Here is a 27,300-nt window from a genome sequence, read left to right as displayed (position 1 = left end):
AGCCTCATTCCAAGAAAGAAAAAGGAAAAAAAAAGAAAGAATGTTAGCATATTTTGTTATAGCTATTTGCATGGATGACGTGTTTATTTACCATGATTTGCAAGCGTCACATTTCTTAAACTGCGGTCTTGGATTGGATTGGATTAGCCTTTATTAGTCTCGCAGTGGAGAAATTTAAATTCACAGCAGCAAAGTGATGAAAGTAAGAGGAAAGGAATGCAATAAGTAGGAAAAAGAAAATACAGGAGCTGGTGTAAAGGGAGCCTCTCTCGACACCATTTTGAAGCCAAAACAACAACAAAAAAACCCAAATAACAAATAACGTGACACAACACAAGAGACAGAGTCTTAAGCACCTTCTTTGTTGTATGAAGCAGTTCTAGATGAAAGCGGAAAGGATCAAAGCGTCCTTTTCACCAGTGGATCAGGGACATCAGAGTGAAATGTGTACGTCTGCTACAAGCGAAATGTTGAACGCAAACACGAAGCCGTAGCATCCATTGACGAAAAGAGACGGTCTCACATCTCCTGTTGCACGGAAATCCGCTTCAACTCCAAGCTGCGACAGTTCCACATATATCGGCGCTCTATGTCGACGCTCCTTTCTTCTCATCGCGGGCTCCTCAAACTTTGCTAAAAAAACAAAGCCGAACAAATTCAGCAATAGCGCTCTGTCATATTTTCAATACATTTGGGAAGCGAATGAGTGAAAGATGACAGACAGAAACGAATGGGCAAATTCAAGTCCCAGATTGTGGTGTAACTTAGTCGTTTATTTTAATTCCACAAGTTTTTCAAAAAAATTACAAAATACTCAAATGGAGAGAACACAGGACTCACATTTTTTTCTTATTCTTTCTATTTTTTGTTTACATTGTGTCATCCCATGGAGACTACTCATATGTACAATAAGCTTCAAGATACCAGCATATATAGAAATCTTGGCAGTCAGAACGGACATTCTGCTGCTGCCGCTTTGAAACGAGAAGGTAAACCATTGACAACACTGAACACCAAAGGTTTGGAGACACAAAAAGGGGGTCGGGGGTCGGACTGGGGGTCAAAGGCGCGGACACTGGGGGGGTGATGAGTGCGTCAGAAAATGGGATGGTCAGGCTTTTTTTTCTCCCACCGTAGGTATGACATGGTCATTTAAATGCGAGTACAGTTTCTTCATTTGGCAAAAAAGAAAATGATAAAAACAAGTCAAACAGTCTCTGTTGGAAAACGTGAGGTGAGGCGCACGTTGGTGTGAAACACACACACACACAAGCACACGTCCTGGTGGTCTCATATCGACAGGCCACAGCGAACATGACGGGAGAGGAAGCCACCACTAAAAAGGTCCCGTGATGAATATCAAACTCCCGTACCATTAAAGGACAACCGACACCTCTGGACAAGTTGTGTCCATTATTTGTAAAATGGCTTCAAATGACTTCTACTGAGCGTATTTTACAAAGATTCCACCGCATATAGCTATATTTTACGTTTTAAGACTCGCGCTGAATATTCAGGAAGTCTTGTTTTAGATTTGATGACGATCCCCTACGTGACGTCACTGAAGGAACGCCCCTGACCGAAAAAAAAAGACACATTGTAGCAGTCCTTCCATCACGTCAATGTATTTTGCGGTACTTGTTTGATCTGAAAACCTCGTGTTGCACCAAAAAGCCGCCAGAAGAGCGCAACCAAGCTCCATGGAAGGGAGCTTGTGGAAACGAGCTGATTAATTCCTCAGAGGAGCTTGGACGCCATTTTCTGCCTCTTTTTGGGTGCTACATTTCCCCCCCTAGATGCCTCAAAATGGCACGGAATAAATTGTTTAATCGATTGCAAACATGTATGCTTTCCTCTTCAGAACTATTTGAATTATATTCATAACTGGATGAGTAACAAGAAAGCATCTTTTCAGAATCTGAAGCCATTGTTTTGATTCTCGAGCAAGGTAAGACGTCTTGGCGTGACACCACGAACAAGGGGGCGGGACCTTCTGAAACTGGCCACTTCCGGGTTCAATTTGAAGTAGTTTTTAGACACTTTAAGTCATTTTTATTTGTGTTTTGCATTTCACTAAAAATATCATCCTGCGTGTTTTCGGTATTTTCGATGCTATATAACGTTTTTCTGATGTCAGTTCGGAAACAGAAAAGTGGTGTCGGTTGTCCTTTAAAAAAATGACTTCTGGAACTGTCCAAATTGTTGTTGTTGTTGTTGTTGGTAAATGGGGGGAGGGGTGTGTGGGTTATTTTATATGACTGATTTTGGCGTTAAATAATGACGGCAGAGGATAAAAATAAAATTTCAGTGCAATCAATTTTCGTCGTCGTCAAGGATGAAGTGAAGCTTCAAGTGTTTCAAGTCACAAAGTCGACACGCCGCGTCGACACATTCTGAAAAGGCTGGTGTGCGACGGATGAGTGGGGGTGCCACACGGGTTCGGGAGGACATTGAGGGGGTATCACATGGGCTACGCCGGACTAAATCTAACACGGCAATGTCAGACCAAGGTCACAAATCAAATGGCTCAAATGAAAAGAATAATGCCATGTTGCTCCCCTCTGGAACAAGGGATAATGCATCAACACAACTGCAGCGGAGGTTGAAACCACTTGTTTGTCCACACCTAGTAATAATAATAATTATAATAATTATATGTTTATATATACTATTTACAAATTCAAAAAAAGAAGGAAAAACTCCATGCGGTAGCTCTTCCGAAAGTGATTTAAAAAAAAAAAAAAGCTCCAACGATGTATTAAAATAAATGAGTTTAAGATAGCACTTGTTATTTTCCATAAGCGGCCATGTTTTTTTTTGTGTTGTGTGGGGGGAGGGGAAAGCACAGTGTGTCTTCTTCTAGCACCTACAAAAACAAAATGTCAGGGAAGCTTGTCATGCAGGAGGTCTTAAGGATGTTGTGTCATTTTTATTGGCTAAGAATATGTCCGGGTGGGCGGTGGATAGTGGTGGTGGTGTGGGGAGATAAATTGGATCCAATTGGCTTTTTTTTGCGTTCTTCACAACTTCCTGTCGCCTCCCTCGGTCCGTTACAGTTGTTTGTCGCTCTCTTTCTTCAGTCGGCTGAAAAGGAGGGGAGAATAACACGCGTGTTAAACCTCCTTGTGTTGTTTGGACGTTCCTGTGATGATAACATTTATGATTTTGAAATTTCTTAGTTAATATTTAAACTCATTCACTGGCAGACGATGTGCAAAAAACATGTCTACTCCAGTGCCAGGGTTTTTGTCATTTTCACTCAAATTGCAGGACCATCAGAATATTGCGTTTTAGGACGACAAAAACATTCAACGCAGCATAAAAAAACCTAAGACTGTCTTATTTTATCAGGAAAAAAAAGAGTTAATTCATAAGTTATACACATCTGGAGTAATCTGAGCTTGAAATGGGGACAGCTGTACAAAAAGATAAGTACTGCCCCTTTGTGGGAGGGAAAAACATTAGCAGAGGTCTGACCAGTGCTTTATTGGTATATAATAAGAAAAAACAAAACCCGAAGAAATTCGGGAATGGCGCTCCACGTCATATTTTCAATTCTCAAATAAATTTGGGAATGGCAGTGAATGAGCTAAAGATCTTCTTCTTTTCCTTTCGGCTTTTCCCTTCAAGGGGTCGCCACAGCAAATCAGTGTCCTCTATCTTGAGAGGTTTGATCCGCATGTTTGTTTCGGCCAAGCTTTTACGTCGGATGCCCTTCCTGACACAACCCTCTGTATTTATCCGGGCTTGGGACCGGCACAAGAACACATATGTCCCTTTGTGGCTACAGAACATTGGATACACCGTTAAAAACCTTCGACTTTCTTCTTTCATCAGAAAACAAAAAGTAAAATCCTAAGTTATATGAGTCCAGAGTTATATGAGCTTGAAATGGGGGCGGCTGTACAAAATACAATATAATACATACCTATTGGTTTATATAGCGCTTTAACAACAGCTGAATCTGGAACAAAGCATTAATTTTGAAAAAAAAAAAAAAAAAAAAAAAAAAAGGAAATGCCGCCCCCTTGTGGAAAAGAAAAAATATGATGATTTTCTATAAAAATCACATATTTTTTCCGTGTTGATTATGTTTATAAAAGTTATTCTAAGTGCCTTGCAGGCTAGGTTCGAGAGGACAGTAATTTGCTCTGTGCTGTATGTCATGCAGATTAGCATATTTGACAAGAAAGCTGACTTTCGGTCATGAGTCATTAATATTACACAACCCGCGACGGCGCCCGGGTCTGACCTGTAGTAATCCTCCTGACCAGGCAGCGGGCCTCCGTGCATGTGATGGTGACCGTGCAGCCACTGCTGCTCCATGGCCAGCCGCTGGAGTTCGGCCGACTGGGCGTGCATGGCCTGCAGCTGATGGGCCGCCGACATGGGCGGCGGCAGACCTCCGGGTAGGTCCCGAGGGTACGGAGCTCCTGCGCAAAGCCAAATATGTCAGAGAGGACAAGACGAGATTCCGCCAGAGCGGCCTGTCGCTTACCGAAAACCGGATGGCGCAGCATCTCGTGTTCGTGCGGCGGCTGTCCGAGGAGCGGGTTGGGGATGGCGGCGGGCGGGTAAGGGAAGCGAGCCAGGTGCGGTCCGGCCGCCAGCGGGTCTACGGCCAGGGGGTGCGCCCCGGAACCTGGAGGACACACAAGACATTCACCACCACCTGCTGGGGGTCAGAGCCTTACGTTCAAAGGTACAGGGCAACATGTTCATTCAACATACATGTACAACTTGTCAAGTGCCATACAATAGACAAGCTAGTCATTACAACTAGTTGATATTTATTTCATTGTGAAAGGACAACCGACGCCTCCAAACAAGTTGTGTCCATAATTTATAAAATGGCTTCAAATGTCTTCTACTGAGCGGATTTTAATAAGATTCCACCGCATATAGCTATATTTTACCTTTTAAGACTCGCGCTGAATATTCAGGAAGTCTTGTTTTCGATTTGATGACGATCCCCTACGTGACGTCACTGAAGGAACGCCACTGACCGAGAAAGCGACACACAATGCATTTTGCGGTACTTTGTTCGGTCTGAAAACTTCGTGTTGATGGCGAAATTAGAAGGAAAACTCAGAAATAACACGTTGAATCGTTGTGTGTTGCACCAAGACAACTATTTGATACTAGTTGACACAAATTCCCTGCAGACAAATCAGCCCATTTCCAACGGAGCTCGTGCACCATCTTGTGCATTTTCTGGGCGCTACATTGGAGTCCAGATGGCTCGAATTGATACAGAAGGACTCCTTTCATCGATTAAATCGAATCGATTAAAGGAGTCCTCCCATATCAATTCGAGCCGTCAATGGCAGCAATGTAGCGTCCCAGAAAATGCACAAGACGGTGCCAAAGCTCTGTTGGAAATGGGTTGATTTGCCTGCTGGAAATTTGTGGCAGCGAATATCGCACACAACGATTCACCATCGCGTTATTTATGTGTTTTCCTTCTAATTTCGCCATCAACACGGATCAACACGAAGTTTTCGTCATCAACTCGAAAACAAGACTTCCTGAATATTCAGTGCGAGTCTTAAAACGTAAAATATAGCTATATGCGGTGGAATCTTTGTAAAATACGCTCAGTAGAAGTCATTTGAAGCCATTTTACAAATTATGGACACAACTTGTCCAGACGGAGGCGTCGGTTGTCCTTTAAATTGCATTCGATTCAGCATTTTGGGGTTATCGATCTCATATTTCAGCATTTTGTTACAAGTCAGTATCAGTTATTTGCCATTGTCGACATTGTGAATGATTCATAGAATGAGCATATACGCTACACACAAAACGTGAGGAGTATTGGGCTTCGAGGTGAAATTTCAGGATGGACTGTATTTTACGTTATATAAGGCCAAATGAATGGTGACCCCAATGAAAGGCACCCCAGACTTTTCAATGAATGACAATAGTTTTCCAAATATAATATGTAAAAGTTTTCCAAATATAAGGCACGCCACATTATAAGGCGCTACAGCACAGGTGTCAAAGTCAAGGCCCGCGGGCCAAATCCGGCCCACCACATCATTTTTTTCGGCCCGTGAAAGCAAATCAAACTTGTTAAATTCCATGATGATTGCTAAAATCTGAGCCAAAATTTCACATTTTTGGATGTCAACCACAATAAAAGTCATTATTCTTGACTTCAGATTTGAAAACGAGTTATTCATTAATTTGCTGTGTGCTCTATATGTAATATTTGAAGGGATTTAAACATTCTAATGGATTCCCCAAATTCATAACGGCCCTCGAGAGGAAACCATAACTACAATGTGGCCCGCGGCAAAAAATGACTTTGACACCCCTGCGCTACAGTAAAGGCTGGAGATATGCACTACTTCTTCTACTGGGTGAAATGGAGTTGGTGGCAGCTGCCAGTAGTTGCGGCTCAATATATAACTACACATATAAGGCGCAGGGTCATCTTTTGAAGAAATTCAAGGCTTTTGGGTGCGCCTTATACACCGGAAAATGTGGTACCTAAAATGAACTGGGATCTTTAACAGGAATCATAATTTGATCTTCTCTACATTTTTGAATGCACGTGTCAAGCTAAATGTACATTTATGCTGCTTTTCATCATGATTTGCACATTTTGACACAGCGACGGTGTATTTGGGTCAGAAAAGTTCCTCGGTTGGTCAGGATGAAAAGCTGCTTTTTTTTCCACCCCCGATTGATTGGTGCAGTTCAATTTCCCATTACTTTGAGATTTCACTGCTTGAGATCAGCAAGTTCTAGAAAACGTATTGAAGAGATGGAGCCATTTAAAAGTTTGGAGAAGGTCAAATCCAGGTCATCTGGAGAGTGCATTCAAGGTTTATAATACTACTACTAATAATAATAATAATAATGTTTCTTCAGCCGTCATCTGTACTTTTTTTGAAGGTGTCGGACGTTTTGCCTCCCATCCAAGAGGCTTTGTTAGCGAACTAAAGTCTTACTGGTTGTATCGGCCATATATATATATATATATATTAACAATAATAATAATAATAATAATAATAATAATAATAATAATAATAATACATTTCATTTTGAAGCGCCTTTCAAAACTCTCAAGGATACTTTAGAGTCATAGGATATTCTTTTCTGCGGGTGAGCAGCGGCAGCCACACGCGCCAGCGTTCACTCAACCCGGAAGTCCTATCCTGAAACTTGACCGCCAAGCCCAATACGGCCAAGGCTTTGTGAATAGCGTCGGATGTTTTGTGTATGAGCAGGGCTTTGTTTTACCTTGGTGAAGAGGGTCTTGCTGGTGCAGGTGCAGATGGGAGTGGATGTGGGAGTGCTGATGGTGGTGCGGCGTGACGTTGAACATCTGGAGCCTGGCGATGGGGTCGTTGGCCACGGAGGCCATCCTCTCGGCGTGGAGCCTCTCCGCCGCCAGCCTCTCCGGGTAGCTCATGTCCGGCCGCAGCTGAGGCCCGGCGAGAGCCAGCCGCTCGCGCTCCAACGGGTTCAAGCCCGGGTGGAAGGTGGCGAAGGGGTGAGGGGCCATGTGGGGCAACGTGATGGCCCCGTGCCGGGCAAAGTGCTCCATGGGATTGGTGGAAGGGTGCAGTGAGTCCAATTCGGGAGGTTTGACCTCAAAACCGGGTTTCATCCGTTCCCGCAGCTCCCGCTCGCGGATCTCCCTCTCGCGCATCTCGCGCTCCCGCAGCTCGCGCTCCCGCATGGCCGGGTCGGCGTTGTAGAGGCCCGGCATGTGATAGGCCAGCAGCGGGTCGGCGGGGTTGAGGGACACGAAGAAGGGGTGGTTGCGATTGGTCGGGGACATGACGTGCGGTCGGGCGTATTCGCTGAGGGTGCGCAGGGCGGGCGTGTCGGGACCGATGTAGGGAGGCACGGCCGCGATCGTGGTGGGGGGTCCGTCAAAGGGCGGGCGCATGTGGGCCGGACCGGCCATTTGCGGTTCGCCCATTCTGCTCTCGTGGGCCGAAGAGGAGGCTTTCTGTGGAGGGGGACACAAGTTGTGTTGAGAAAGTGCTCAAATATCGCCACTCGCGTTGAAACGAGCGCAAAAACTCACCGCCGCTCGCTCGGCCTCTTTTTCTCGTTCCCGCTCTCTCTCTCGCTCTTTTTCCCTCTCCCTCTCTCTCTCCTTCTCCTCTCGCACTTTCTGCTCCGCTTCTCGTTTGGCCTTCTCCACGGCTTCCTCGCGTTTCTTGGCCAGTTTGGAGGAAGCCAAGGGAGTGAAGTAAAAATCGGTCCTGGCGCACGAGTTGTAACCGCGGTCCAGATGCTTGTAGAACCTGAGTTCAAAAACAGAGAAGAGAATTATCATCAAAATCAACAGTAACGCATTCCCTGCCACACAATGGAGAAAAAATGTGTCCACTCCAGTGCCAGGGCTTTTGTCATTTCCACTTAAATTGAAGGACACACAGAATATTGAGTTTTAGGACTACATCAACATTCAGTGCAGCGTAAGAAACCGTAAACTCTTTTCTTTCATCAAAAAAAAGAGTGAATTCCTAAATTAAATGGGTCTGTAGTTATATGAGCTTAAAATGGGGGCAGCCACCCAAAAAGGCAAATGCTGTATATTTTCAATTCCCGAATAAATTAAGGAATGGCAGTGAATGAGTAAAGAATGTCAAAATCAGCACACAGGCCATATTTTGAAGCCAGGAAAATTGTCATTTGATTAATGATTAAGTAGGGGGTCGCGGTTGGGGCCATCAAGATCTACATGTTGTGTTGTTTAACCCTCATATTATGTTGAAAAAAAAAAATCACGTTGATTATGTTGTGGGTCATTTTTACCCGGATGTAAAACCCCACACAAAACGGTCAAATAGCTTTTGTGTTTCTGAGATGTTCTAAACATACTTGAAGAGTGAACATACAGTAAAGTCTCGTTATATCGATATTCTCGGGAGTCCGAAAAAATATCGATATAACCGGGACTATCGATATATCCGACCCTGCGCGCATGTAATTTTCTCCTTGCGTTCATGGAAATAGTATCGTAATAAGCGGTACTATCGATATAACGAGACATTACTGTATTTTCTATCCCATTGGGATATTTTAGAACAGTTTTAAAGAAAGGACAAAGAAAGGATATCCAGTGCTTTAGCAAAAACACAAAAACGCAAACGGGTCAAATTGACCCGTCACGTAATAGGAGGACTTAAATCATTCAGGACGGGTTATTTTTATTTTTTTTCTTGTAGGAGTGCGATGGGACAGGAGGGAAAATCATTCAGAAGCACCAAAAAATACAAACTAACATTCGATGGAAAGTCACATCACTGTTTGTTTGGGACGTACCGTGCCGACTGGCTGGCGTGGCTTGGCGTGTTGACGACGGCGGGTTCTGGGGAGGGACTCCTTTGTGGTGGCGGGGGGCTCTCTGGCTCCTCGGTCTCGTCCAGCGGCTCCTCTTTGATGTGCACAGGGGGGAGCCCCACGCCAAGACCCCCGCAAGAGACGGACGCGGGCAGCGGCATGGAGATGGACGAGGGTGGCAAGGAGGAAGACACGGCTTGCAAGCCCGGTACGGGGTTGGGGGGGCCGCTTGGAGGTAGAACTGTACTGTAAGGGTGGGGGGAGAAGGGCAGCTGCGGCGGCCCGTTGGGGTGCGAGACCCCCGCAGAGGGCGGCAGTGAAGGAGCCGGAGGAGGCTGGTGGCCGGACGACGGAGGGAGGCTTTGGGACTGGGTGAGAACCGGAGGCTGCGCTGGGGGGGGCTGAAGCTGCTGCCCCTGCGGCATGAGCTGGAGCGGAGGTGGGTGCGCCGACGGAGGGTGGTGGGTGGAGAGCGAGCTGAGGGGCTTGAGGGCAGGAGGTGGGGGCAGGTTGGACGGCATCTGCGGGAATGGGGGCGCCGACACGTGCGGCGAGTGTTTGTGGGACTGCGGCGTGGCCATCTGAGAGATCGGCGTTGTGGGCGGGGGCTTGATGTGAGGCATTGACATTGGCGCGGGTGGGAGCGGTTGCTCTCGAGGAGGTTGTCCTCCACTGTGAGAAGATGACTGCGAGGGCGGGGTGTGCGGCCTCGGTTGCAACTGGCCCGGTATCGGCGGGGGCGGGACCTGAGACTGACTGACAGGGAAGCCCTGGGCAGACAGCAAGTGGGGGTGGGCCGTCTGAAGCGGATGCGGCATGGGCGGCACGGGGCCGTGATGCGAGCTGGGTAATGACGGAGGTGGAACCGGGGGGCCCGGAAGCGGGGCTTGAGTCAGGGGCGAATGCGGAGAGGGCAGCCTTTGAGGATGCAGGGAGGATCCCGATTGGATGAGAGCCAAGGGGCTCGTTTGAGGAAGAGGCGGCAGAGAGATCGAAGCCGCCGTCGGGGAGAGCTGCGGGGGCAGCGATGGGGCCGTGGAAGGGGGCGGCGGCGGGACAGGGGAGGCGGCCGTCGAGGTGCTTGGCTGACACTGGATGACCGCAGGGTGCTGGCTCTGCAGCAGCTGCTGTTGCTGGGCAGAAGAGTCCGAGTCACTCTCGTTGTCACGAGGGCTGGGGATGCTCGGGGAAGAGCTGCGGTTGTCCTGGTCAATGTCCTTCGGATCGCTGCTCAGCTCCTCGTTGATACTGCGTCCATCCGAGCTCTCGCCCTCGCCCTCACACTCGGAGGGGGAGTCTGCTCGACTCAGCTCCTGTGGATGGAGAGAATCGTGTGTTTACATCACTGGTGTCAAAGTCAAGGCCCGGGGGCCAAATCTGGCCCGCCACATCATTTTATTCAGACCGCGAAAGAGAATCAAGCATGTCAAGTGCCATGATGCTGAACCAAAATGTCAAATTGTCATACGTAAACCACAATAACAGTCATCTTTCTTGACTTCAGATTTGAAATGTAGTTATTGATTCATTTATTGTGCGATTGTTGTGGGATGAAACATTCTCATGGCTTCCCCAAATTGAAAACGACCCCCCCAAGAGGAAACCCTAACTGCAATGTGGCGCGTGGCAAAAAAAATGAGTTTGACACGTTTGGCTTACATACACAAACAGATGAACTCACTTGTGTTTTGGACTTTTTGGCACCCGCCCTCTCGGGTTCTTCTGTGTCTGAAGCTCCCTTCTCGCGCTGACGTTTGGCACTCTTCATGGGTGAAGGAACCTCCTCTTTAATCTTCTGTTGGGGCCACAGACGGATGGGAATTACAAAACATTCAAGAAAGCCAAGTTGAAGGTTGATCACTTGGCGTTTTACCTTGCTGGGCTTCTTCATGGTGTCCGTCTTGCTGTCGGTGCTGTCGGTACTCGCGGCGCTGGGGGACGTACGTCCGCTGGAGCGCAGATCCTCATTAATAGGCGAGGCTCGGCCATCGGGACTGGCTGTTTGCTTCTTACGACCACTACGTAGCGTTGACATCTATTGACGACAACGAATAAGTCTTTCAAAATAAAAGCATGTAAAGTTGGCCCAAGATGACTCAGTGGTGATGGACCCTGAGAGTTAAAGGACAACCGACATCACTTTTTTGGTTTCGTAACTGACATCAGAAAAACGTTTTATAGCATCTAAAATACCCAAAATGATATTTCTAGTCAAAACACCAATAAAAATGACTTAAAGTGTGCTGAAACTGCAAAAAATTGAAACCGGAAGTGGCCATTTTCAGAAGACAAGACGTTTTACCTCGCTCGAGAATCAAAACAATGGCTTCAGATTCAGAGAATATGCTTTCGTGTTACTCATCCAGTTATGAATATGATTCAAATAGTGCTAAAGAGGCAAAGTATAAATGTCGATTTGCAATCGATTAAAGGCCTTCCGGGTCATTTTGAGGGATCAAGACTGATGTGTAGCGTCACAGAAAATGCAGAAGATGGCGCCAGAGCTCCAGTGGAAATAGGTTTATTTTTCAGCTTGGAAATTTTGTCAGCGAAAGTCAAAGAGAGATTCACCATTGCGTTATTGATGTGTTTTCCTTCTAATTTCGCCATCAACACGGATCAACAGGAAGTTTTCAGACCAAACAAAGTACCGCAAAATGCATTGTTTGTCCTTTCTCGGTCAGGGGCGTTCCTTCAGTGATATGACGTGAGGACTCGTCACCAATTCGAAAACAAGACTTCCTGAATATTCAGTGCGAGTCTTAAAACGTAAAATATAGCTATATGCGGTGGAATCTTTGTAAAATACGCTCAGTAGAAGTCATTTGAAGTGATTTTACAAATTATGGACACAACTTGTCCGGTGACGTCGGTTGTCCTTTAAAGGACAGAGAGAAGAAGGGGTAAAAAGTGCGCACCGAGCCTCGGTTGCGTCTGGTCCTCATGCTATGTTTCCCGCTGAGTCCATCTTCTTCCTCTTTGACAGGTTTGAACATAAATGGCGGTGGGTCCACGGGCTTCTCGATGGGAGGTAGCTCCCCGTACTTCTTGAAGTGAATGCGGCAGTCTGTGCACAGCAATATGTTCTCTCTGCCTCCGTGGTGCCAGTCTTTGGAGGCTGAAGGGTTGCAAAAAAAAAAAAAAAGATGTGACATATTTTCAGTAATGACAATACGAATGAGATCAGTGAAGCTCAAGTTAGCAACCTCGCTGATTGCGGCATTGTGTTAATCTGCGTGTGATCAAATGGGCACCAGCTGTGAGTCGAGAGGATAGATAATGAGGTGGTGAGCCATTGAGCTTTGGCCTCGTGTCTGATTTGATCGAATTAGTCTCAACATCATCTGATGCCCATCTGTCTTGCTGCACAGTGATAAGGAGTCAGCCAATGCTGATGCAATCCAGGCCAGGGTCCGTAAATCACAGATGCCCAAACTACAGCCCGAGGGCCATTTGCGGCCTACCATCTATTTTTCAGCGGCCCGTGACATGACGAAAAAAAAATTACATTACATTTGACATGTGCTGTAAAATTAGCTAAAAAGGTGAAGATAGGCAGAGTCAGATGGGAGGGCGTACTGTCGAACTTGGCTATATTTGAAGAGACAAATCAACCATTACCGTTTAAAATAATGGTGTCAAAGTCAAGGCCCGGGGGCCAAATCTGGCCCACCACATCATTTTATTCGGCCCGATAAAGCAAATCAAGCATGTCAAGTTCCGTGATGGTAGCTTAAGTCAGAAACAAAATTTCAAATTGCTGTATGAACACCACAATTACAGTCATTCTTGATTTCAGATTTGAAAACTAGTTCTTCATTAATTTGTTTGACACCCTTGGTTGAAAATAATCATTTGTTGTCAAAACACCATAATGAATAAAGACAATATCAATTTTGGGGGTAAAAATAGCTTTTTCCAGCCGTGTGGCTGATTTGAAGAATAACATTAATGATCCTCAAGTAACTGAAAATTGTTCTCTATCGTTTTTTTCTTCCATTTTGTTTTGTGTGGGGACTTCAAACGAAAAAGTGTGAATGACTCTGCCATAAGCGAATCGCAGCGGCTTACTGGTCGTGAAGCAGTGGCGGCAAGCGTAGCCTTTCAGCTCCTGTTCACTGTCCTCACTGTCAAAGTCATCTTCACTGGCTGAACTGAGGTCCACTAGAAGAGAAAAAGGACATCACACGTTATATACCTTTAGCCAAACGCCAAAGGATATGAGGTCACCCACTCTGTTAGAGAGTGTTAAATACATACAAAATTCACTCGAAGGTGGACGGGAAGGAGTGTTGACAGGAGTTGAAGCCGTTCGTGTCTTGATACGCCGAAAGACGGGTTGGCGGCGATGTCTGCGATGGGCTCGACAGCTGGCTGCCTCGGGGGTCTTCTTCCAGTAGTAGTAGAAGGTAATTAGCTCACCCTGGAAACAAAAAAAAAGTGATGTGAAGCCGATGGAGAATAAAGAAATAAAGAGAGAAATCACAAACCAAAGGAAAAAAATAGAGCAGAATATGAACAATATGTCAAATCGAGAGACGGCAGAGCAGTAGAGTCCATGCCAGGATTTGTAGCTGGCCGGGCATGTTTGCGCTGTAGGCCCGTCTGTCCGAGGATTAGGCGAGAAGCCTGACTGAAGGCGAGGATATGAGGATCAGTGCGCTGGTGGCTGCCTGGGTGGCAGCAGTTTGAATGGGAACAAAAGAAGGTGTCAGGCAGCGCTTTGGAGCTACAAATGGGGAGTGAAATGGCTCCTCGCCCCTTCATTGGAAGAGTCAATTGCACTTTAATCAAACATTTGGTGGGGTGATCTTGCAAGCAAGCCTGTTGAATAAATCCAGCCCGTAGGAAGGCTCGTCAGGAAATCAATCGCCAAATGAAACATTCAACCCTTGCAATCGTGTCGACCAAAGCATTCCGCCCATACATATTAAGTGCAGCTCTCTGGACACGCTCGTAAAACACAAGCATGTCATTTCCTTCTTTTAACTTGTGAGCCAGCACTTGACCCAACACACACACACACAACATACACAGACTGGCCTCCCTTCCAGATTCATGAAGGAGTGGTGCGGTTGTCGAGTGAGTCGTAAGTTAACTGTAACCTTTGAAGTCAAGAGGGCATTCGTTTTTCTAGCCGAGGTCTGTTTAACTGCTGTTTGAGAAAGAGTTTAAACGCCAACTGATTGTTTCATTTCGAAAACTTGACAGATGAATGAGTGCGTTGTGTGCTAGAAGTCAACCCAAACATTTTGTTTACAATAAAAATATTCTAGACATGTCCAAAATCTGACGCGGGGGCCAAAGGCGGCCCGTGGTTGATTTTCATCCGGCCCACAGCCTCCGTCATAAAATCAATAACGCCTGGCTAGCATGTATAATAAATACATTGGGGAGTAGTGCTTAAGTGCTGCCATCTCGAGGCTCAATCAGGAACAGCAAATTCTTATATGAGTAATTGGCTGAATAAATAATAATACAGTAAAGTCTCGTTATATCGATATCGGATATATCGATAGTCCCGGTTATATCGATATTTTTTCGGACTCCCTTGAATATCGATATAACGAGACTTTACTGTAATACATTTTATTTCAAGCGCCTTTCAAAGCTCTCAAGGACACTTTACAGTCACAGTAGAGCATAGATACAATAATAAGCTACAGGGTAGTTTATTTCGCAGCAAAAACGGTTGTTGATGTACCCCCTATTTTCTAGAATAGTGGTTTTCTACATTAAAAAAAAAAATCTAAAATGGCAACAATCGCCAAAAGAACAATCACTTCTGTTCAACTGTTACAAACAAACATGTGTTTAAAAAAAGTGAAGCGAAGTGAATATTCAATGTTCAATGTCAATTCAATTTGGATATGTATGTTTTAAAATGAACCAAAACACGCATTTGATAGCTAAAAATTAAAATAAAAAAGAACATGTGAAACACAGAGTGGCACGCTGAAATGTATTTAAATTAATTTGTGTTATATGTAAAGAAAGTCTGCCAAGGTTTGTCCCCCTACATTTGCAACACAACAAATCTGACCCCTTTTACAAAAACTTTGGAAAACCCTGGACTCAATTCAGATGAATGTTGCATGTGTGGAATATGCATTACTCCCCCCCCCCCCCCTTTTTTTTTAAGTGGGCAGCCATTTTGTCACTTGCTTTCAGGGTGAAAAATAACACAGTTGCTCAGGTAACGACCAATCCCGTTTCATCTTCAGAAAACAAGAGAACCGTCACTATATATATTTTTTTTCTAGTGTTACATTTTCTGTTTAATCTACAGCTTGTCGGTGTCACACTAGCATAAATCTACTGAAAGAGTCGTCAAAAAAGGTTGACCATAACAATCAAAGGAAAAAAAGTTATGTTCAAGAGATTCAAGATGCAATTGTATTCAACTTTATTCTTATCCCAAAGTGAAATTAAATCCAAGTTAATATCATGGTGCTGTAATAATGCGCAGAGAACAAGATTGGTCAGTGGTTGCTCATTAAAAGAGTGTTAGGAAAGTGAGTTTATGCTTTTTCAATGGTTGCTTTTCTTGGCAGAAAATGATTTGCCTCGTGGACTTATGAGCCAGTTTAATCAGGTATCCTCACACGACGGTTGAATTTAAATATGTACCTACGGATGCTGAAAACTTGCTCTTTGCAGTCAAAGCAATACTGAAAACACTTTTTTTTCCTGATTGCTACACTCGAGCACATCTGGAGTAGTTGAATTGATTTCAAACGTGGGAGCTCAGCACAGATGAGGCTGAATAACTCTTTCGATAGAAACTTTTTTTTAATGAAAGATTTTACTGAAGGCACATTTGAAAACTAATTTGTGCGTAATGTCACGACATAGAAACAAGTTAGCAGTTGATAGGCTCCTTCCAACTCCACTAGAGAAGGCACAACATTCTGCATGCGTCATCGTGACTTTTTCTCAGCAATGCCTTCCCGCTTCCTGGTTGCGGCCCGACACCTACGCCTTCAACAGCTGCTTGGCAGACAAAATGTTCTGCCTCTCCATCATTCACACCGTCTCAAGTACCATTGCATTGGGCACGGGTTAACACATGAACATGTGCCTTTAAACGGGCATGAACAGCTCCGTCGATGGACCGGTGTGGCTGGTTGCTAATGGCGGAGCAAGGAGTGGTTAACCAGTTGTCGATGCAGTTCCTGTATTTTCTGGTGTACAAGGCGCACCCAAAAGCGGGTGCGCCTAATACACTGGAAAATACGGTATATGCTAGAGTAGCATAAGAGACATGTCAACCAAAACGCTGGTTTTAGATTGACGTCCGAGAGCAAAGAATTCCAGTCCAGCGTGGCCTTGGCTGGCCGAGCTCTAATTCCCCGCGCCTGTCCACTAAATCATACCAAAGCAGTACAGAGTGCGCTGCCACTCGGTGGAACATGAAATAGTGACAACATAAGCTCAGCATTATGAGGCTTTTTACAGAGCTTCCATCTGCAGGAGCTTTCTGGTCAGTGGATTATCCAACATTGGGAAGGGTTTACCCTCGGAACACGACACTCGGAGCTTCCATTCCATTTATTGCCATTTAAAACGGTTGCCTTCAAACAAACAGATGTGTGACATATACATTGGAGTACAAGATTCGAGTATGCTAATGTTTCTACTCCACAGAGAGCGACCAGGCTGAGAAACAAAGCGAGGGCTTGGGAGTGAAACTTTAGTGATGGGAACAACTCGAATGCTATCAAACGAAGCGCTCGGCATCAAGCGGTGATTCACATGGTGTTGAATCACAACTTACGATGCTCCTGCTTTTAAGGATTAGACCTGATGAGGTTCCAATCATCTAGGCGTAATTGCTGGTTGGGAGGCCAAATGGGAAGACTTCGGAAGTCTCGAGCGAACAGTCACAACAGAGAGAGAGGGCTAAACGTGTGCATTTACACTCTCATCCCTGCTCGGGCTAAGGCATGAACAGATGGTTTGTGTTTTTCCTGGCAGATTTGTGACTGAGCCACAAAAGGCCCCCGCTTTGACAGGAAGCCAAACGGTTAAGGCCATTACTGGCGGGAGCACGGAAAGAAAAAACGAACAGAGGAAAGCAGAAAGAGGGGGTGGGCCGACTGTGGAGGAGAGCCGAAAGGGAGTAAAAAGCCAACAGTGGATAACAATGGACAATCAAGCACACAACCCGACCACAACCTTTTCCAAAACAGCTCTCAGAGAATATGATCACACAACTATTTGTGGGTTACGGTGACTGATGGAGAGTTGTGTAAACATCATTTGAAGCTGCCTGAACTGGCACTCTTCCCGCTTACTGACACGCACCGAGAGGTACGGTTGAGTTTGTTTCAACCGAGGTGAAATTCGAAACTGTATTTATGGATGTGCTTTGTGTTTGGACCACGTGTGTCGACGGGATGCTAATAGTAAAAGCCTAGCGAAGTAAATCATAGGATGCCATCTTGGCACAACCCAGTGTTTTGGGTTGCGTGTGAGAGTGACTTTGGACCAGATGTTTTTTTGTTGTTGTTGTTGTGCTCTTGATCACTTCTGACGACAAAACTGAAAAATAATGTGAATCAAGCCATACATGTGGTTCCCGGACAGATTGTGGTTGCACTGCGCGATGCCTTTCTGCTTCTTTGATCTAAAATCCTATTAATTTATTTGTAATCAATTTGGGCAAAAATATTTGATCACGACAACATTAGAGCCAAGAGCAAATTGCAGAATGGATGTAAAACTAAATTATGGATTATTTTGGGCCGCTGGGTAAATACCTCCTTTGCTTGGCTCACTACGCCTTGTCCTGTCCTCTCTCGCCTCCCTCTTGTTTTGCTGTTGCATCAGTTTCTCACAAGAGGGACTCATCTTTCACAGATAAGAACACAACTCCAATGTGAAATTAAAATATACAATGATATTATTGGATTTCTGAGATATTTTTGCCTCGGCCGGTTGGTGTTCTGTTCACTGTCTTCTCGCCTTATACCACAGGTGTCAAAGTCAAGGCCCGCGGGCCAAATCCGGCCCGCCACATCAATTTTTTCGGCCCGCGAAAGCAAATCATACGTATGAAATACCATGATGCTTACTAAATTCTTAACCAAAATTTCATATTTTTGGATATAAACCACAATAACAGTCATTGTACTTGACTTCAGATTTGAAAACTAGTTATTTATTAATTTGTTGTGTGCTCTATATGTAATATGTGGATCGGATTAAACATTCTAATGGCTTCCCCAAATTCATAACGGCTCTCGGGAGGAAACCATACCTACAATGTGGCCCGCGGCAAAAAATGACTTTGACACCCCTGCCTTATGCTATCCTTTTTTTCAGTTCAGTTAAATTCCCAATTAAAAGAAAGCACAACACAGAACACCACTGAGGGAGTAGAGCACAGGTGTCAAAGTCAAGGCCAGGGGGCCAATTCTGGCCCGCCACATCATTTTATTCGGCCCGCGAAAGCAAATCCAACTCGTGCAATTCCATGATGCTTGCTCAAGTCCAAACAAACATTCCAAATTGTTGTATGTACACCACAATAACAGTCATTATTTTTTACTTCATATTTAAAAACTAGTTATTCACCAATTTGCTGTGCGCTCTATATGTAATATGTATGCATTCTAATGCCTTCAAAATCATAACGCCTCCTGAGAGGAACCCGTAACTACAATGTGGCCTGCGGCAAAAAATGACTTTGACACCCTTGCCTTATACTAATTAACCATGTTCGCTTCATCTAAATTCCCAATTCTGCATGAACAGGAAACGTGCGTGTGTATATTACATTAGTTATTCTTACATATTAATATTTGTAATTAACAAAAAAAAAAATCAGAGGATTCAGATTTCCTGTTTTGAAGCCAGTTGTCAAATTGATCACTAAAACACTGTCAGGAGGAATTTCAATAAGAGGTATGCAGCTCAAATTCCCACAGTTTGATGTCATGATTCAAAAGCGCCCACATCACATTATAATAAACCTAATTGACCCATTCACTAAATTTTAATATAGCCCCAATGAAAGGCGAGCGGTGACGGCGTTTAGTTTCTATGCAGACGGTATTAGCTGAATTGCAAAAGACTAGTTGGCAGAGCGGGGTGCATGTGAAAGGCGGTTAAATAGACAACTCTTCCCTGCTGTGCGGAGCCTTTCAGCAAGAGAATGACTGAATAAGCCCTGCTTTCATGGGTCAGGGATGCACATGCTGAAGAATCAGCACTCGTGTTTTTCCTGCTGTAAGCGCTTTTCCCAATGAAAGCAGATTGGATGACAACAAAGTCTTTTTTTTTGTGTGCTGATAAGACTGTTCCCTCCCCAAAACACAACATGAAGCAGAGCAAGGCGCTCAATTATAAAGGGAATGATAGCTGTCCTAGGTCCATCTTTTAGACAGGGAAAAAAAATACTTTTGCTGAGCTTCTCCTCTTGCTTCCTGTCAGTTCGTAGAACATCACCACGGACAGTCAAGTCTACCAGCCTACAAGTCAAATCAATTGGCACCGCACGGAAGCCGTTCCGTGACACTTTCAACATCTGCCGCTAACTGACATGGGCGTCTGTCGTTTGTAGCTGCTTTAATTAAGATTTCAAGCAAAGTATTTGTAAATCAAACTCCTGCCCAGGGTTCTGGCTGCTGATCTAAGGACGTGACAATTAATTTACTCTGACGTTTGGAACAGATTGGACGAGGGCAAACATCTGCTTTGAGGTTGAGTTGAAAACAGTTTTTTTCCCCCTAGTCGGGCATTTTGTTCATGACACGACCCCGAGGGCTCAAGTGCTCTCTTTTTCTTCAAGGATACAGAGATTGCACACTATCTGAACACCCACTGATAATGAGTTGCTGGGAAAACAAACAAAAAATACTTGTTCCTGTTACTTGTGCCCTCAAATCTCCATGTTTACTGTCACCCAATAAATCCAAGGCTCTCACAAATGACAACGTTCGTCCATCAGTCTGTAAATCCAAAATCTCACTGACATTTCGTTTCAAAGGATGATGTTAACAAATTACAGTGGCTGATGGTAAACCCAGACTCCGCTTATCTGAGGATGCGTTGAAACCAAAACCCAAATCAAACCCAAACACATGCTTTGGGTTTGACACAGGACACAAACTGAAAAAAGGAATTTAAATTTGTGAATGAATGTAACAAGCTCCACTAAGTCATATGTCGATGGTATGCAAGTTGACTGTCTCTGTGAGTTTAGGTATTGGAAACATAATTCTCTATATACGGTATTCGATGACTACTAGCTGATCAGTTCATTGAACACATTATTTCAAGAGTTTAGATATCTGCAGATATTTGTTTATTGGGAATACGATGGTCGACTTGGTGGTGGTGCTGTTCGACTGTGTGGTTTGGTGTTCGTTCGCCAAAAACCTAGACTATATGCTCGCGAATTTAATGTTCGTGAGGCAAAAAGTTTTCGAGTTAAAGGATTCGTGAGCTGAGGTATCACTGTATATTGTGTATAGCGACGTGCATACTAAACATGAAATGCTAACACGCTAACATTTACTTTCTAAGGGGAAAGAGCTAACATCTCAATGTTCCATTTAATTCGGCCACTGAACAGCAACCTCAGAACACCTTTTTGTGGGGGACAAAAACACAAAAAAAATGCCAATGACACTAGTAGGCTGACACTAGTAGGCTAACACAGTTTGCGTTCTGCTACTTTGCCACTTTTACTTATTTTTACTTATTTAATTACTGGCAGGAGAGAGCTGGTTTCCTATGACACCAACTCCGGACTTAAGGAAATGGTGGCAGCAAGGCCAGTCAGACGACACACCCACTTCCCCCTCCGGGCCCATTTTCGGATTTTATATGAAGCATTCCAGAGTGTTAGTCAGGCCTGGTGTGTTTACACAGTGCTGGGTGCTTTGCCCTCAGCTCAGGCTTGTTTGAGCCAATGCTGCAGCTTCAGCGCCGATTCGGCTAATAAGGTCGAACAGGAGGAAACGACAAGAGTACCAAAGCACCCCGAGGGCCTTTAAGGACAGCACTATAGCTCAATCACAGTGGTTCCGACGTGAGAAAAGTAGAACAGAAGTATATATGCGTGAAAAGAGTGGTCACATACCAAATTATTGTTGTGCTCGTGTTTTCGAGGTAGGATTTAGGAAGGAGGCGGCAGCAAATAAACAAGAGCTTTCGTTCGGGTATTAAATGGCACTCGCTCCGATCAGTACAAACGCAAGTTCAGTCATAAGCAGAGTTTTAGTCTGTGCGCAAAAAAGCCAGGCTGCTTAGTGTCGACAGTAAGCTAACGTCCAGCCTTCTTAGCTTTCTCTTCCACTCGCCGTTACACTGCTGTGTCATTTTCTCCCCCTTTTTTCCAACGTGTTTAAAGGGCAGTTTATTTTCCATTTGCTGAGGGAAAATTAATCTTTCTCTGGTGTATGGCGGTGGCAGGTCTCAAACCTGGAGGAGGTCTATTACATCTCCTGCCAAGAAGACTCCCCTCCAGGTTGAATTGAACTCATACCTTTTATTATAGCCAATCTGGACCAAGCATACATTATAATAATTAAACAAAACCTTTGCAGGAAATTGTATCCATATATAATATTGAGGAAATTGTAATTGGGCTTTGAAAACAAACAAACAAAAAAAAATGGCCGCTGGCGTAGAGGTGGGTAAACAAAGCATTGACATTTGGCTAATGCACTAATTTTCAATTCATTTGCAAGTTTAACTGTGCTCTATAATTATTACATGACATTTTGCATACACATTTTTATTAAACCTCAGCTATAATTGACCTGGCATGTCTGTCTGATTTGAAAATGGAATAACAAATAAAAAGTTTCACAAGCCCTGTGCCAAAAGTGCCACTCAACAGTTCACGGGGCAATGATAAAACATGAAAGTCTATAATATATGTATGAGACATATTGCTGGCCTTGACAGTTCAAAGCAGAAAAGAAAATGGAGCTGCATAAAAATGATACAGACTCGAGAGGGTCTCACAGGAACAACAGTTTGCTTAAAGAGTCAAAATCGCCAAAAGTAATAACCGCCCAAGTCAAAAGTGTGCGACTTCCGAGCAACATGGACATACAAATGTCATTTAGTAAACAAATAGTTGAAGGAATATAGCCATCTGGACACGATTTATCCATGGTTGTTTTGCTTTTTTTTTTAATTATCGGCACAAATTTCAATACAAACGAGTTAATCATTACGCTTCTTAGAATTTGACCCAGTTGGTCACAGAGTTAGTCGGTGATGATTAACATGCTGTATGAAGCACGGAGAAAAGTGTGCACACACCCTGCCAGTGTACAGGAACAAACAAAAACAAAACATTTGTATTCATCCATTGTCTCGAAATAGTTTTGTTTAACGCACAAAAATCTAAATCATGAGCCCTGTTAAACCTTACTATTTATTGGTAATGAACAACAAACATCACTTACTATATTATGACTAACATTATTGTACAAGAATACTTTGAATTAATGGATTCTATCTTGTGCAGCCTGTAGAATTCAACTTCATCTGGAAGTATCTGCTCTGAATGTCACAGTGAGAGATTTCCGAAATAGGGTAAGGGAGAAAACTCCCTCAAAGTAATGTGATTGGATTCCCATTATCCCACCAAAGGCTTTGGTATGACATGTCGTTCCACTTACAGGTGCTGCATACTTGCTCTGTATCTCTGACGAATGCGATAAACGTACACTCATAAATCCAAATTGCACAATTTGCTTATGCAGATTAACTGTATTTTATAACATTTTGCAAGGGTGCTGAAAAAAAAGATCAAATGTCACTTTTTTAATCCAATAACAGTAAAATATATTAAAGTAAATATATTAAAACTGACATAAATATATTAAGTAACAGTAAATAATTTTGCCAAGCACTTTTTTTACATTTAACATTTTCAATCATCCTATTTGAGACGCAAAAATTGAAAAGATACATTTTAAAAAGAAGAGGAAAATAAGTAACTGTACCGTTTCTTTGTTAGGTAGGAGCTCCTTCCGGATCCTAAAGAAGTTTTTGCCGAACTGCCTCAAGCCTTTAATGAAGCGTTTCTGCAAATATGATAGACAGAGAGCTTGTTAGTATTTGATTCAGCAATGCTGCAAGAAGCGTTGTTTTCATTTCACACGAGTGCGGTTCAAGAGTTGTGATGCGTATCTAAAAACTGCGTGGGCAATTTAAAGTGCATTGCAAACATAGTCATGTCAGTGCAAAGGAGAATAAATAGTAGGGCAAAAGAGACATTGGGATTATGTGTGTGTGGGAGGGCATGTAAAACAAGACACACATGGGGAGGACATGTTGATCACAAAACTGAAGTTGAAAGGGTACACCGAAACTTTACTCTCAATACATGTACGACACAGACCATTTTGATGTATTTCCATTTCGTTATTCGAGACGGACTATCAACAGACCTGAACCGAAATTAAAAGATCGCAGAATGAAATGATGACAGACTGACACTTATCTGGTTTGACCAGCGAACGTCAGCTCAATGAGAAACTATACAAAAAATCTACCTGACTAAACGCATTTTTATCCTTAAACATGACCAGATTACAAAACATTAAAAAAGCAACCAGACAACCATCAGATTTACTTTCTTGTTCCAGAGGCGAGCCCCCGTCCGTTTTCCCTAAGTAACTTCAGTTTAAAAGCAGGAAAAAAAAGTCCTGGGGGATAAGCAAAATCCCCTAACACCAAATCTCAGGAAAAGAAAGAATCAAGGAGTAAATCCACAATGTCTCCGATGGTATAATACTATTTTTCCGCTTGTTTTTTTCCCAAGCAAGAAATAGCTTGTCACCCTCGCTCTCCCACTACAAAGGGGAAAGGCTTTACATGTGATCTTTCTGCAAGAGCGCCTCTGGATTTCCAGCAGGAGGGAAAACCCGGACAGGATTTTTGTATTTCCCCCATTCACCTCATTCGTGTCGGGGGAACAGCTCCCTGATTCCAACGTGTTCGTGTTTCAAAACTCAAGTGTTTTAACAAATGCCCAAGCAATTATATAATAATACATGTACTTGAAGTTGAAACACAGACATACACAAGAAAACAACAATTCGAAAAAGCCCGAAACTGACACGGCTGGCCGATATGTGATGTGTGGTGTCGGGACATTGGAAGGAGACAAGAGAGGAGGAAAACCAGACACAGATTTTCTCAAACGTTTTCCACGGCGCCTACAATAAGTTATGTAACCAACACAATGTTTACCCAATAGAGTGGGGAACAAAAGCCATATTTACTAGACACAAAACCAGATACAAAAAATACATCCTACTTTTTTTAAGAGAATGACGTAATTACAGCGAGAAAACAAAACAGGAAGGGGGACAATGTATTCATTTCAGTTCAGGCAAACAAGCAGCGTGAACCCTACAATGAAAGAAATCATACTGCAGGACTGAGGTGGTTGATTTGCACAAATGTGACGGTGTAGTGTCTGATTAACCAGCAGATGGAGCCGTCTCCAACCGACGCAATTCAGGCCAGAATTTACTGCCTCAAACCACACCTGAGGTCTGAGGCTTCCAACAAAGTAGCGCCCTAAAACAATCAACTTGTGACATTTGGCCACTGAGGTCAAATAATGACAAAACAATGCCTTGACTATGAGCATTTCAAGTCTTTTAAACATGTGAGGAGCAAACTGGTGACCAAGCACAATCGCTAAGGAATGGAGGGAGACTTCACCAATATTTAGAAACCCTGTCGGAGATACACGGTGGTGTGATGCCTACTTTTTCAGCCGTCGTGAGGTTCACTTCAATTTCTATGTCTGTCCTAATTATGTCACCTTAATTATGTTCCCGCCGATATAATTTACACCGTCTGTCATGCCTCCTCTCCTCCTTCCCCAGTTTTCTTTCTCTTGGTAGCTGCCCCCTCCCTCTCTCCATGTCGGCTCCATTTCAGCTCACTGCTCTCCAAACCCAGCTAATAAATCATCCACCAATCTGCTCCCGGAATCACTCTGCCCCTACTCCTATTGCTCCAGCCCTCCGTTGCTGGGCAACACAGCGCCAGAGGAGTGGTTTGGAGGCGTCGGATAGTGAGAGAGAGGAAGGAGAGGGGGATGAAGGAGGGTGGGGGGGATAAGGCTGGGAGTGCTACCAAATGGCCAGCCGCTGTGCAGAAACAGGCCTCTCTGTCGGGAGTGTGTTTCCCCTCCCTATTGTGGGTGGAGAGGGGACATTGAAAACAAGCTCAATAGGTCTTTGTTGCCTGTGAGCACTTCCTGCTTTATAATTCATTGCTGGAAGTTGTAAAACCGGTTTTCATCATGTGTACATAAACTCGTGTACAAAATATCAGAAAAAAAAAATCAGCATTGCTAGCTATCCCATTTTGATGTGCTATTTTGTGTGCCAAGTCAAACCTTGGTCAACAAAACACCCTTTCACGCAATATGGAGCCATTACAGCAGACTTGCTAAAAGCCATCTTTTCAGAATAAGTCAGGAACACACATAAGGAGCCAGGGGGCGATGGTGGAGTGCCACCTAAATTGAAAGAAGCACATTTGTATATTGTCATAGAAGGATTGCCTGATATATATGACAAGGATATCTAAAAATGACCACAATTGTAGCCTTTGGCCAAATAACTAACTTTTAGAAGTTTAAGACATGTCAAATTGAGATTTCAGAACTAACACAAATTGTCAGATTAATGAGGCTAAGTGTGGCTAGCGAGTGTTGGGACGATAATTTTTTTTACATAAATACAAAGTACCACGATACCAGTACTTGAACCTAAAACTATATGAACTCACACTTAAACTTTCGAGGACAACCGACGTCACTTTCTTGTTTCCTAACTGACATCAGAAAAACATTTAATAGCATCTAAAATACCCAAAACACGCAGGATGATATTTTTAGTCAAATACAAAACACCAATAAAAATGACTTAAAGTGTCAAAAAACTGCCACAAATCCGCTCAAAACTGGGGATTTTCAGAAAGTCCCGCCCCCAGTTCGTGACGTCACGCCAGGTCGTCTTGCCGTGCTCAAGAAACAAAACAATGGGCTCACAGAGTTCAGATTCGGAGAAGATGCTTTCTTGTTACGAATAGATTCAAATAGTTCTGAAGAGGAACGCATAAATGTTTGCAATCGATTAAAGGAGTAATTCGGTGTCATTTTGAGGCATCTGGACTGAAATGTAGCGTCCCAGAAAATGCACAAGATGGCGCCCAAGCTCCGTTGGAAATGGGCTGATTTGTCTGCTGAGAATTTGTGTCAGCGAGTATCAAATAGTAGTCTTGGTGCAACACACGGTGATTCACCATCGCGTTATTTATGTGTTTTCATTCTAATTTGGCCAGTTTTCAGACCAAACAAAGTATCCAAAATGCATTGTGTGTCGCTTTCTCGGTCAGGGGCGTTCCAAACGTGATGTCAGGAATCGTCACCAACTCAAAAACAAGACTTCCTGAATATTCAACACAAGTCTTAAAACGTAAAATATAACTATATGCGGTGGAATCTTTGTCAAATACGCTCAGTAGAAGTCATTTGAAGCAATTTTACAAATTATGGACACAACTTGTCCATAGGCGTCGGTTGTCCTTTAAGGGACCAAAATAGAAAATCAATTTCAAATGCACACAAGCTATTTTGACCTTTTTAATGCACCCAGTAACCTGATAACACGATAAACTATCACTGAAAGGGTAACATTTACTTGAGAAAAATTCTGTGACAACATCAATTTACCAAAGTCTACATGTGCCGACATATATTCTGCACAGGAATTGTGGCCAGATAAACATATCTGAAGAGTTTAGTGAAGGTCCAGGATTATGTGTCAGCAGCTGCTACCAAAGAGACATGTGAGGGCAAGGCAAGTCAAAGTGGAGGAGGGGAGGCTGGCTGACAAGTGACCTTGAAGACAGGCCACTGCTATCATTCCAGTGACACCCGCTGTCACTAGCATTCACATCTCTCATAAGTATAGCCGAGGGTCAGACGAA

At 43.8% G+C, this 27,300-nt stretch overlaps 1 protein-coding gene across 3 annotated transcripts in view; it reads right to left on the bottom strand.

Moving 5' to 3' along the window:
- Positions 1 to 739: 739 nt before the first annotated feature.
- rerea (arginine-glutamic acid dipeptide (RE) repeats a) overlaps positions 740 to 27,300 on the bottom strand; it is a 101,763-nt gene continuing 75,202 nt past the window's right edge. For 2 of the 3 annotated variants that reach the window (XM_089012354.1, XM_089012362.1), the window contains 12 exons: positions 23,286 to 23,366; positions 13,573 to 13,735; positions 13,384 to 13,476; positions 12,231 to 12,430; positions 11,186 to 11,347; positions 10,994 to 11,107; positions 9,295 to 10,625; positions 8,048 to 8,270; positions 7,252 to 7,969; positions 4,499 to 4,642; positions 4,253 to 4,433; positions 740 to 3,084 (listed from right to left, as the gene is read on the bottom strand). In XM_089012354.1, coding sequence (XP_088868480.1) covers positions 3,051 to 3,084; positions 4,253 to 4,433; positions 4,499 to 4,642; positions 7,252 to 7,969; positions 8,048 to 8,270; positions 9,295 to 10,625; positions 10,994 to 11,107; positions 11,186 to 11,347; positions 12,231 to 12,430; positions 13,384 to 13,476; positions 13,573 to 13,735; positions 23,286 to 23,366 — 3,444 coding nt within the window. In that variant the 3' untranslated portion in view covers positions 740 to 3,050. Of the gene's footprint in view, positions 3,085 to 4,252; positions 4,434 to 4,498; positions 4,673 to 7,251; positions 7,970 to 8,047; positions 8,271 to 9,294; positions 10,626 to 10,993; positions 11,108 to 11,185; positions 11,348 to 12,230; positions 12,431 to 13,383; positions 13,477 to 13,572; positions 13,736 to 23,285; positions 23,367 to 27,300 lie in introns of all 3 variants that reach the window. The other variant, XM_089012346.1, reaches the window with a different exon arrangement.

The sequence above is a fragment of the Hippocampus bargibanti genome, linkage group LG01 (assembly GCF_051943395.1).
Source record: "Hippocampus bargibanti isolate YZ-2025 linkage group LG01, ASM5194339v1, whole genome shotgun sequence".
In the NCBI taxonomy this organism is placed as follows: domain Eukaryota; kingdom Metazoa; phylum Chordata; class Actinopteri; order Syngnathiformes; family Syngnathidae; genus Hippocampus; species Hippocampus bargibanti.
The sequence above is the reverse complement of the archived record's forward strand: the minus strand, read 5'-3'. Positions and strand labels throughout refer to the sequence as shown.